This window comes from Plectropomus leopardus, chromosome 15, assembly GCF_008729295.1.
Source record: "Plectropomus leopardus isolate mb chromosome 15, YSFRI_Pleo_2.0, whole genome shotgun sequence".
Taxonomy (NCBI): Eukaryota; Metazoa; Chordata; class Actinopteri; order Perciformes; family Serranidae; genus Plectropomus; species Plectropomus leopardus.
Genome location: NC_056477.1, coordinates 12,928,555 through 12,941,345, shown reverse-complemented (window position 1 = coordinate 12,941,345; position 12,791 = coordinate 12,928,555). Strand labels below are relative to the sequence as shown.

General features: G+C 39.1%; 1 protein-coding gene across 1 annotated transcript; it reads left to right on the top strand.

Annotated features, from left to right (window-relative positions):
• The first annotated feature begins 579 nt into the window (after nucleotides 1-579).
• On the top strand, nucleotides 580-1,866 carry LOC121954702 (otoraplin-like). Its single transcript, XM_042502370.1, has 4 exons — nucleotides 580-798; nucleotides 928-1,067; nucleotides 1,354-1,464; nucleotides 1,601-1,866. Exons 1-4 carry the CDS (start codon nucleotides 684-686, stop codon nucleotides 1,622-1,624), a joined length of 390 nt encoding a protein of 129 aa, XP_042358304.1. The 5' UTR covers nucleotides 580-683; the 3' UTR covers nucleotides 1,625-1,866.
• Nucleotides 1,867-12,791: the final 10,925 nt, after the last annotated feature.

The following is a 12,791-nucleotide window of genomic DNA, read 5'->3' as shown; positions in this document are numbered from 1 at the left end:
GGCCATGGGTTTGAGTCTGGCTTTAGCCTTTTGCTGCGTGTCATCCCTTCTCTCTCTCCCCCCTTTACGCTATCACTCTCCTATCAAATAAAGGCATTGAAAAAGCCCAGAAAATATATATTAAAAAAAAAAAGAATTACATCAGAGCATTGTCAGAGCTAAGTGTATGTTAGACAAATAACTAAGAAACCCAGCTCAACATTTTCCAAACTCATTTTAGATTAGTTACACCTCCACTCAAGATGATCTTTAGATTTTACTTCAAGTTACATAAAATACCCAAAAAGTAATTACACTGCTTCTTGGATAGGACATTTTAGTCTGTGCAAAAATATGGCACTTACTCAAAGACCTGTTTAAAGAACAACATGCTTTACTTTATGCGCAGACTTGCTTTTTTTTTTTACAGAGCTAAAGACAAACAGTTCACATGAACTGTGACTGCTTGTTCCCGCAAAGAGACCAAGATTTCAGCCAACTCCCCTGTGGGAGTACTACAAAGTGTGGCATGTCTGAAACTCTGCACTGATTGGTCAGGAGACCTCTGATGTAGAGGTTCAGCCCATTTAGTCCTGGCCGAGAGAAGTGTTTTGGGATATTTACAGCCCTAAGTTCCTTCAAACATCCACATTCACATCCGCACACACACACAACGCTGCCTTGGTTCTGCTCTCTCGGTCATCATGAGTTATTCACTGGTGATCCTGCTCTGTGTAGGACTTCTGCACCAGACTGCCAGGGCCGTTCATATGGATAAACTAGCCGACAACAAGATTTGTGGAGATGCAGAGTGCTCACGTAAGTCAGAGCATTAAAGAGAAGCATGATTAGTGTGTAAACTTTAAAATCATGCAATAAAATGCATGCACTTAATAACTTTTTTCTTCTATATTTGTCTTTGCTCTTCTGTTTTCTGATTATTACTAGATGTTCTCTCCATGGCCACAGCCTTGGATGACTTCATTGCTCCTGACTGCAGATTCATCAACATCAGGAAGGGTCAGATGGTTTATGTGTATTCTAAACTCGTACCAGAGGAGGGCGCCGGAGTCTTCTGGTCTGGAAGTGTATGTGAATATTTCTTGCATGTTTATTCATAATGAGTGCAGCTTACATTTTGAAATACATGGCAGGGTATGCAGCAGCTGTGACTAACTAATGAGAACTATCTGGACTTTCTGACAAGAAAAAAATGCCAAGAAAGACATTTGGTTAAATAATTAATTTCATTCACACTGAAACAAGAAAGCTTTTCAATTATTTCAAGTCCAGTAAGGAAGGTTAAATGTACACAGCATATATAATGGGGGGCATACTGATTTGTTAGAGAGGGCATGTTATTTTCACTGGCAGGTTTACAGTGAGCGCTATGTGGACCAGATGGGCATCATTGGATACTTTCCTGCAACTACTGTGAAGGAGACATTGAAGTTTACACAGGAGACAGTTCAGATTCCCACAACTGTGAGTATTTGTGTCTTTTCTAGGACAATATCAGAGATGAATACAACATTCATCTTATGAATGATCATTTATCTCAATTATAATAAATACAACATTTATCTAATTTATCTCAACTATGTTTTGCCTTTTTCCTCAGAACAATGACTTCTACTGTGATTAAGACGCGTCGGACTGAAGCCACTTTCCTTTCAAGTCTTGCTTTTAGTAACTCTGGCTTTTATGAAGGAGAGAAGACAGCTTCTATCTCGAGCCAGTGTGTCAGACCATTACATCCTGTGGTGTTGTCTCCACTAGGAACAAACCCTGGACACTCTCAGCCCTCTTTAGCCCACGGTCTGACACCTATCTGTCTTGCTTTGTCTTCACAAAGACACTTTGCTCAATAAACACTTTTTCAAGTCAGTCCAAAATGCTGATTATATGAAAACATGAGAATTTGTTTTCCAGATTGCTAATTTGACTTTTATCGATGGGTTATTGCAATTTTATTGTACATTTCTGGTGAAATGTCTGGAAACTTACTTTGAATTGCTGTGAAAATATTATCCTGTTATCATCAAATTCAATTTGTAATGTCTATGTAGCCTTTTCATAACAGTGTCAAGGTTTCTTAACACTGTTACGATTCATTCTGAAGCAGCAGGGAGAGAAGTCTGCTGCTTATCTTTTCTCTTTTAAAAGAAATATAGTCTTTCAGTAGAATAACTGCACAAACACATATTGCCTTATGAAATCCATTAATTCTGTACTAAACCTAATTAGTCATGTTAGCTATTTTTAGATAAAACATAATATTTTATTTTCTTTAAAACTGTATAGATAATGAATGTGCCATAATCCCCTCTCTTACACCCAAAAGCAACTGGGGAAACTAATTCCACAGTACAAACCATTCAGAGCTTACAGCAGAATGATACCGCTGTTTGTGTCTGTGTAAAAATGCAAAGGCGACATAAAGAAGGGACTTTGTACCGGCTCTATAGCACAATGTCTGCATAAAAAGGGCTATAGAAAAACTGCAGCCATGTTTTGTAAAAAGTAAGCCAAGAGATTCAATACATTTATATTTATTAACTCAACAGAAGTGATACTGTGAGAAGAATCTGCCCACCTATCGCTAATCACAGACCGTTCCTTAAACATCCATCAAAATGACATGACAGCAGTATATACAACAACAGTATTTGTAAAGTGTTCAGTGTTTTATTTAGTGATGACGCTTTTTTCCTGTATGAGACAGTGATGAACCGCTTGGATTGATCTCATTAAAGAGATAGAGAGTAACCATTACTCGATAAATACTTTCACAAAGGTGAATTACATAAGATCGCATGATCAAAGTTCCCCGTTACCACCCTGCAGTTTAATCTACAGTGTGTCCATCCTCATTTATTTGATTACGACTTATGACGCTTGTTTCCTGATGATGTGTTCTGTGTTTGACCACATGGCAGCATTAATTTAGCGGGGCTTTTAGATCAGCACACATGCAGTTTGGCTAAAAGCTCATTTAGATGTGTTATGTTGCTTTGAAATATATAAGTCCCCATGCCAGACCTCCTTAAAGGCTCAAAAAGGCTGCAAAGTACCACTTAGTGTAATATGATCCTGGTAGCTTTGATTTTGATTTTACATTATTTTGTATCTACTATCCCTATAAATCTTGTATATCTTGTCTAAATCTAAATATGTATGTCTTTCTCACACATGCAGCTTCTAGAGATCTATCATGATTAAACACAGCCTGACATATTGTCACAGTTAAGACTCTTTCCAAAGGATGATCTGAATCGCTTTCTGATTGGTTTTGAATGATCAGTATCTTTATGCGTCACAGCACTCACCCAGATACAGTGGTGCATATAACATCTCAATCAAATGTTCTCTATTTACGACAGTGGATTATCAGAGCCAAATATGTTTCATTTTGATAAAGAAAGACTCAGTAATGTAGTTATTATTGCGCAGAGCTGACAGTTAATTTCTCTGGCGTCTCAGGAAGTCTCTTACATGACTGCAGCACACATTGATTTGTCATCAGGTCATTTTCATTAGTTTATTTCTGTCTCACCTGAGGCGTTCTTAGAGAGGCAGGCTTACGAGTTTGGGAAATGGGGCTGTCACACATTACGATCAATCTCCTGTCCCCTTCTCAGCCGGGATCAATATAAACCTGTCTCATATGGGGATATCTACCACGAAATGTCACTCAGCAAAAACATACCCCAGGCATGTCTGAGGGGTCTGTTAGAGTGGGGACAATTTCACAAGAGAAGAGAAGGCTGAAGTGTTTCCTGAGGCAATTCTGGAAGTCATTGCAGTTCAGAAAAAATAACATCTGTCTCAATATGTGGTAATATTGGAATGAAATTGGTGCCATTACACAGTATGTCCTGAGGAACAAGATGCTGAATTCAATGGCTATTACCAAAATTGTCCCAAAGCTCAGCATCTTTTGCTGTTATGTTTGTGCATGAGTTGGCAAATCCTCAAAATACACAAATCACAGCAAGTTACTCCTGTCTATAGTCAATCCTCCATCAGACAGCTGTAGTTTTAGGGTGTTACCATGGTGACAGGCAGGGATATCGTGACAGGAGAGATTGATATGTGTGCGTTTGTGTGTGTGTTTCTTGTGTGTGAGCTTAAAGGAGCAGCTGCCAAACGCAGGCCACAGTAGACACGTTTTTTTTTTTTTTTTTCCATCCGATGTCACACCCACACTTCTACACCCAGCAGCACAGCACACTGCAAAGCTGAGAAATCAACAGCTTCAGGTCTGGTTAGCATCTGAGCATGACATTTTAGACTGGGTGAACAAGAGTCCCTTTTTTTTAACATCCCAAAAAGTCACGTCTGGCATGCCTGTGTGATGCAAGGACCTGTGATACTGTGAAACAAAAAGGGTCACTAATCAGAACAGTTGAATGACTTCTGGATTCCAAAAACTGTAGCAGATTGTTTTTCTAAGATGGAGCAATTACACAAAAGGGGAGAGGGGGAGAATATAATCAGCAAAAGACATTTTTCACAAACATTTGTGTGAGAGAAGTTCCTGGATACAGTAACAATCCTAAACTGTGGAGGGGGGCCTGGGCAAAGAAGCCCAGCCAGACCCCCCGATGCTGCCTAATGTTGTTTTACCTCCTCCTCTTGATTTTTCTTTTGTTTCTAACCAGAGAGGTACATATGCTTGTTTCATTATGTCAAATGTCGCCTTTTTTCAGGGTACTTCGGCGTCTGACACTGTTGCACAGAGGCATCCTTCGAGGCACCATGATACGTACTGTATAGGGTTGTAACAATGCATCAAAAGGCAGTTAAAAACTGATACAAAATATGTGAGATTCAAACCGGTGGACTGCCATTTTGAAACCTCAAGTTTGGTATTTTGGCTGTCATCATCTTGGTTCTTTGGAGCCAGAAGTGACCATAACTAGATGAGTGCTTAGAGCTGTGGAGGAGCGGGGGGGTCTAACTCAAAGATTGTAGTGACGACTTGCACACAACCTTTCATTCAAGTGATGTTGCCCTTAAGTTTGCGTAACTTTAAGCCTCTAGAAAATGTGAAGGGGTGTGAATAGTATTTTAAGCTAAACCGTGACATTTTTTTTCTTGACTTAACCATGTGCTTTTGTTGCCCAAACTACAGAAATAAACCTAAAAAGAAAGTGTTTTACCTGCATTCGAATTTAATTTGGAAAAGGTCGTATGCAGTTTACGAGCATAAACTGTACATATCCTGCAAAAACGGAGGTGTATTTTCAAAATGCATGTAACAAGCATTAAATTGACGCAGGAGGGGTACCTAGTGCGTCATACTTTGAAGGTCGACAAACAAAGTGGCCGTATTTGACGAGTTGGTGCCCTCCCCGGGCAGTGTACTGGAAAAAATGAGTCTTGTATAGCTTGGAAAAATACCTTATATTGAGCAGAATTGGTGTGGGAATGAAAAAGATTGAAGTTAAAGGAACTTTTAAAGTGCAAATATATTGGTCCCTGAACATGGGATGAGTTTTTTCAGAAAAACAGCACATTTCTTTCCCAACAAGGGGCTTTGTCCCCCTTAGAGGAGGTTTTTACTCAGGACAAAGACAGACAGAAAATGTAATTTATTGTCTTCTAGAGTGATGGAGGACTTTATGTCATGCATGACTGGAGGAAAAAGTATGCATGTGTCTGTTGTGTGACTGACTTAATCAGTAGTGCCTTGGAGGTGCTTGAGTGATAGGGTTTGTCAGCGCAGATTTTCTTCATGGGTGTCAGAAAATGCCAGTTCACTGCTTGTTTGAGCTAAATCAATCCATCAGTCAGCACGAATCAATCACCGCCAAAGCCCGAGGGTCAGCAGCATCCTTCTCACTTGATTAATATTCTTTACATTTGTAAATGTATTTGTCAGTCCAGTTTTGTCTCAAGAATGTGTGACCGCCAACCAGCCATGTAGTGGGGTGTTCAAGTGACAATAGAGGTGTTTAATCGAAAAAAAGAAAGTGCGGCTTCGCCAATACTCTTTTTTTTCATGTTTCACTGTTTATCTATCTTCCTCTCTTGTTCTCCTCGTCTCTCTGTCTGTTATATCTCTGACTCATATAATTGCACAAGCTGGTGTAATTCCACCCAATTTCTCTGTCACACAACCACACAAAGAAACCATTGATTTCATTTCTTGTGTGTGCAACCCTCCAAACAACTCAGGACATGGTTGTATCTAATACTTGAAGGTTGCTGCTGTGTTCTGGTAAAGGAAAGAAAATGAATTTGAGAAGGCATTTTAACCTGTATTTTGGAAGAAAAGGAACAACATATTCCTCCAGTGAAGAGTGTTAATGTCTCGTAAAAAGTGTGGCTTAGCGGGGGTGAGTAAAAGGAAAACTGAAAGTATGAGTGAGGTATTGATGATTTTCATGTTGTTCCATTTTTCCTCCTCATCCCTACAGTCTCCCCCTTTTTCTAGCACACCTGAATAAACCCCAACCCTCTCCTGACCTTCCCCATCCAAGGAAATCAACTTCCTTTTATTCTTTTTCCTCTCTGTTTTGCCTGTCACCGTGGTTACCGCGAGATTTAGGGAGAGGTGTTGTGTGTGTGTGCGTGTGCATTGTGTGCACTCGTGTGTGTGTGTGTGTGTGACAATGGGTGTGGGTGTTTGTGAGCTCAGCAGTGTGTAAAAAGACCTTCAATCATTATCCAAGGGATGCATTTTGGAACCATATCTAATTGGCTGTTAAAGGTCTTGTAGGTGAAAAGGTCATGAAGCTGAAAGAAAACTACAGGAAATGAATGATACCACGAGGAAATTAGGTACAGCCATTAGCCTGTAATTTCTTAACAGATGCAAATCCAAGAGACCCCATTCAGAGACTAGTTTGACGTATTAGTGACAGGTACAGGGTGATAAATACATAATTAAAGGTCGAGTAAGTGGCTCGTTCTAATAATAAAATGACTGTCGTCTCTGGGTGGATCAGTGGATTAAGGTTTATCTTGTCAGTCAGACTCTCTCCACTCTTAATTTGCTTTTTACAACAAACATTGTACTGGCTAAAATGTCGTTAGTCAAATGTCATCCTTAAAAAAGTCATGATCATGCACAATCAAATGGATTTCATTTCAAGCGCATGACTGCAAGCCAATTGCCAGAAAAAAATGTTGGTATCAAAAGTTCTTGCAAACCATGGTTACATTTGCACATTATGTTGAAACTTTGTGTTTTAAGGATGCTGTGGTTTCCGGTGTGGCCAGGTTAAAGCACAAAAACAACTTGGTTATGGTGAGGAAAAGATTTTATTTTAGCTTAAAATACCTTGTTTAGGGAGCAAAAATTACTGCAGGAAAAGCAGCAATGTCTTAGTAAAACACAACCGCTTTTTGTGGAACTATCCCAACTGATGATTTGCTACAAAACACCCATGATTGGAAACTAAAAAGCTGATGGAAACTTAGAAATGCCTCACTTAAAGACAGTTGGTTTTGTTTGTTGGTCTGGAACAGTGGTCTGCTGTTTGGTATCTGTCTCACCATAGGTGACATGCCATCCACCTCCTCCTCCACCTCCTGATGACAAGTCAGTTCATGTACTACCACGTTAAAATATTGATATGATTTGTATGGATAAGTAATAAGAGAATGAAATCTACAGGAATCTATTCGGCCAAATGTCGTCTTATGAGATTTAGATTTCCAAGACAATGCAGCAACACATAATCTCATATAAGATGTTGCAGTAAAACACACATGAAAGTGTCAGGCCTGAGTTAGTTGGACTTACATTTATGGCTTCAGAGCAAGAAGGTCCTGGGTTTAAACCTGCTGGCCGTCTGCATGTTCCCCCCATGTCTGTTTGGGTTTCATCCGGGTGCTCCAGTTTCCTCCTGCAGTCCAAAACACACAGGTTTGGTTAATTGGCATTTCTGAATTGCCTGTAAATGTCAGTGTGAATGGTTGTCTCTATGCATCAGCCCTGTGATGTATTGATGTACGTCTGTTAGATGCGTAAATTGTAACTAAGTACATTTACCCGAGCACTGTCCTTTAACATTGATTGACTGATTGATTAATGTATTTAAATGTCATGCACTTAATTGCCCACATGGGCTTATAAGACATTGACGATAACAATACAAAAAAAAAGTCTAATACGTCCATAGAACAAAATATATATTATACAAAGTGCAATTCATAATATACAAACCAATAATAGACAGTTATACCAGATACAGTGTTTTCTGGTATAATGTCCATGCATTTTCAGTGAATCTGGCTTAAGAGCCAACTCAACATGTCACACGCAGCCAGCCAAAATAAGTCAAGGTTCTTCGCCAAGTTGGAGGTACTTACTTGAGTCTTTTCTTTAAATTCCACTTTCTACTTCCACCCCACAACAATTCAAAGGAACATACTGTAGTTTGACTACATTTATTTGACAGCTTTAGTTACTTGTTACTTTGAAAATATTTTTACACACAATAATCAGCAGATTAATCCACAATGAAAATGACAGTTGTTTTTCAATATAGTTAAAAACTAGCTTAAACAACTTAACCAACCATAACCAACTAAAGCAATAAGTTGGTTACATGAAAAATCCATTGTGTACAATTTAGTGGCAGAACTATGGTGGCCAATGCAAGAATGCAAATAGCCCTGTCTACAGCCAGTGTTTGGTTTTTGTCCATTCTGGGCTTCTGTAGAAATAACATGGTAGACCCCATGGAGGAAGACCAGCTCCATATGTAGATATAAACGGCTCACTCTAAGGTAACGAAACAAAATTCTTGTTTTCAGGTGATTACAAACTAATAAAAACATAGTCATGAATTATATATATCCCATTTCTGCCAATAGATGTCCCTTAATCCCACACAATAGACCTTTTATGCATGATTAATAATAATTGATATGATATAATATATCATCATATAATAATTATAGTTTCCTGCACTGAGTACTTTACTTCATGCATAATACTTTAAGTACATTTTCCTGATAATACAGATATGTTTTCTTCAGTAACATTTTAAATACAGGGCTAGTTTATTTACTAAAGTGTCTGTTATAGGCAGCTGTTTGCTAACATCTTCATCACAACAACTATAGAACTATAGCTCATATACTGTGTGTCACTGTAGTGTTTAAAGCTTTTCTGTTGCTCTTAAGTGGCCAAGAAGCGATTACTACTAATTTAAAAGCTTTTAATCATATTTTTTGACCTAATACACTTAATAGCACCTCTAAAAAGAAAGCTGGATATTTGCCACTTTTCCATTGCACACCTGCTGGGCTACTCCTGTTGGTGTTTGTTATGTAAAGTGGCAAACTAACAAACACTCCAATTTCAGAGAACAAACACTTCAGATCACCCTATCTCATTAAACCAGTGAAAACCGTCTATAACAGAAAAAGAGGTAGTCCTGAAAACATGTCTGCATCTCACAAAGGTTTGAAAAATTCATTTATGAAGACATCTACTAACCTCGCTGAGCAAACTGAAAGCAATAAAGCTCTCTGAGGACTATCAACAAAAGAAATCCTTTATTCATCACTTCAGTTGCATGATTGTGACTTGGAGGTCACAGATACCTCACAGTCTCATCTATTCACGCTCTTGTAATATAAATAATACATGTGTTTAAGTAAAACATGGCTGGAGGTCTTGGAGAACTGGTCTTGCAGTCTGCTGCGTTTGATACTCATTTGTCATGACGGCACGTCTACCATCTCACAAAGAAAACCACTTCACACAATGAGAGTGACTATTTTATTGCATGTAACCAAAAGCTGGGGGTCCATTTTGTCCTGGAGAGTCTCCCTGCACCAGACTGATAGATTATTTTGGGAGAAGAGAAATGACCAGCTAAAGCCTCTGGAGTTGCGGAAAGCCTGCATCAGAAATCTTCTACATCCTGTCTTCAAATGATTATTTAATTATTATTGAGTTGGTTTTTTTGCACAAGCCTTTGAGCTATAAATAGACTGAGTGTTTGTCATGACAACCAATTACCCATTACAAAAGCAGTGAGGCTAAGTAAGGCAATTAAGTGGTGAAACAAAATTGTGTGTTGCAGGATCTCTCAGTGTGTTTCCGCTCACATATGTGGGTGAACACACAACAAAATGTTCCTGTGTGGAGTTTTGAATGGGAACATTTGCTGTGTTGTGTTTCATTTCTTGCTTTTTTAATGTTTTAAAAGCAAACTGTCTGCTGACATCATTTAAAATACATAATACTCTTCTGTGCTATGTTTTTTATTTATTTTAGAAGTAGCAATCATACAAACATGTTTTTTAATTAAGTAATAAGCATCATAAGTTGTATTAAGCAATAACAGTTTGAAGTGAATGGCCATTGTTATACACAACAAGGGGAAAGAATGGCTGTAAATGTCTCATTACTTCTAAATAATGACTGTTAACACACCATCGTAAGAGAATAACTCAAAATTCAATAAATATTTTTCATTTAAGAAGTGACTGAATAACCTGCACAGCACATTTGTTCTTCTAAGCTCTGCTGCAGTGACTCTTGATGACTGAATTACTATTTGTAGTAAGTTTTTAAGAATAGCAGCTCATTTTGACTGTTGAATCTTGCTGTTCTGTGTCAGCACGCTGCGTAATTCTGTGTCTATTAGGTTTCGTCCTGTTTCTTTCAAGTTCCATATCTCACTCTTGCAGCAAACTAAAACTTGTTGCCAGAGAGTGACAAGACTGACAGTGATTTTAGAAAAAAACAGCTGTAATAGGACTTCTCATTATAAAAAAATGGTGATGTATTACTCCATTTGTTAAGTTTCAAATCATAGGAAACAGTGTGGTATAAACAGAGCACGTGCATGCACACATTAGAGGCATTACTGCATGTTGTAGGGGGGTTATCTGCATCAACACGTGTACATTAATGTGAGGATGACAACTGAGGTTCAGAATAAAACAACATCCTGCTTAATACAAATAACATGTCTCTGAGGTTGCACAGCAGGATACTTGCTTTGCCTGGGGGCCACGTTAGCAAAATGACAGGAGATCAGGGGCCCAATTATAAACAAATATTAATTATATTTATTGGTATATAACAAAATTAAATTGCCTGTTTCCACCTTTTAATGTTTGCTGTCCGCACTCATCTTTATTAGGCCAAAATTGTGGTTGCAGCAGCCACACACAAGTCAGGTGTGCGCAGGGCTGGGGTGTTTCTAGGACTTGAGAATATTTGGGGCTTAGCCTGGACCTTTGTTGGGAGGACTGGGAGGGATCCTCCACTGGCACCTTTTGTGATAAAAAAAAAGCTCTATTTTGATGCTTTGTATGCACGCTGGCAGCGTAAAGCACAATATCAGAGAACAAGTGACGGTGAAAGCAGCCTGCTGCATCACCTCACATAGCTTGTGTCTTTGCCAAAAAGTTACAAGGTAGCAAAGACAGACTTGCATAGAGTACAAAAAAGATTCGGACCGAAGACTGAATTTCAAATATCTCTGTTTTTCATGTTTTAGGGCTGTACAGATAGTGAAACAATGTGTAAACAGCTCAGCCCATGTTGGACTTTCCTCAGTCCATAATGAGGCATGCATACTGGTGCACCATACGTATTATAGGTCACTCTTACAGGTGCAACTGGTCAGTCATCAGCAGCTTGATTAGCACACATGAAGACAATTTCCAACAGGCCACATCATTACAAGTCCAATGAAAAGCATGATCTGCAGCTGTGAGAACGGTAATACCCCTCTATACCAGCAGATGGCAGATTTCTTGATTTTAGCACTTTGTTTTCTCATTTTTCTCCTGTGCCTTAATGTGCCCATCATGCTGAGTTGGTGGAAAAAATGCAGACTATTGTCAATGAGGGCCAACATCGTGGGACACATTGCAGTGACTAGGGCAACGGTCACTCAAAGATGGGCCAACATTGACCGATGGCCGACCATCGGTCTGGTGTGTCAGGACCTTTATTTACATTTAAAGTACATAAAAAATCCCAGTGTGAATTCATTTATTGTCATTGTAAATGATCCTATCACAAGCCAGATTTGACCTACGGGCCATAAGTTGAGTATCACTGCTTCATTGGAAGGCAGGCTATCCTGGAGCACATGTTGTTGCTTTACAGAGCCTGAGTGCAGTTTATAGACGGACCAGGTTTGTTAAGCCTAATGGTCCTTGTATTGATTGGCTGGGGTATCCTCACAAATCGCAGGGGTAGAATGAACAATGAGATTCTCATTGAGGATCTCTAAATGCATTTCAGCTTGTAGTTTTATTGACCCTCTCTGGAGTGACCAGTGAGGGGTTTATTTACACACTCTGCTCGCAGCCTATTTCTTACAATGGCACAACGGATCCTTGAAGAAGATGCTGAAGGAAGTATTGTACATCATCCCCTGCACAGCTGACTGGTTATAATGAAGTGAACAGATTTTAATCATATCTAAAATAAAGTGGCTATGGTTAGTAAAGTTGGGAAGTGAAAACGATGAAACGGTATGCAAATGAATTACCTTTACGTGATTAAATAAATGAGGCTACACTGAATAAATGAATCAGCCCAGGACAGAACTGCTAATTAGCTGCGCTGACTTCACAGTCAGTGGGCAGAATTACAGGCTTATCGTTCAGCTGCTGTCAACTCTGTGCAGCTACTGAGCCATAAGAAGACTGTGGCCATCTTTAATCCCAGGCTGGATCAAACGATGCAGGTTCTCACATCTGTGTTAAGAGTCTGATGAAAGGTGTCAAACTCTGGGTTTCCGTAAGAGTCACTGCTGCAGATTATGTGTGCACCATTCACACACAAAGGACATAATCACAGAGAGCCTTCTTATCTG

What these genes read in the sequence shown, in the direction of transcription:
- LOC121954702 (XM_042502370.1), top strand. Translation starts at nt 684, where the DNA reads ATGAGTTATTCACTGGTGATCCTGCTCTGTGTAGGACTTCTGCACCAG. An exon ending in GAGTCTTCTGGTCTGGAAGT is followed by an intron (nt 1,068 to 1,353) that starts GTATGTGAATAT and finishes TTTCACTGGCAG; the next exon opens with GTTTACAGTGAGCGCTATGT. An exon ending in CAGTTCAGATTCCCACAACT is followed by an intron (nt 1,465 to 1,600) that starts GTGAGTATTTGT and finishes CTTTTTCCTCAG; the next exon opens with AACAATGACTTCTACTGTGA.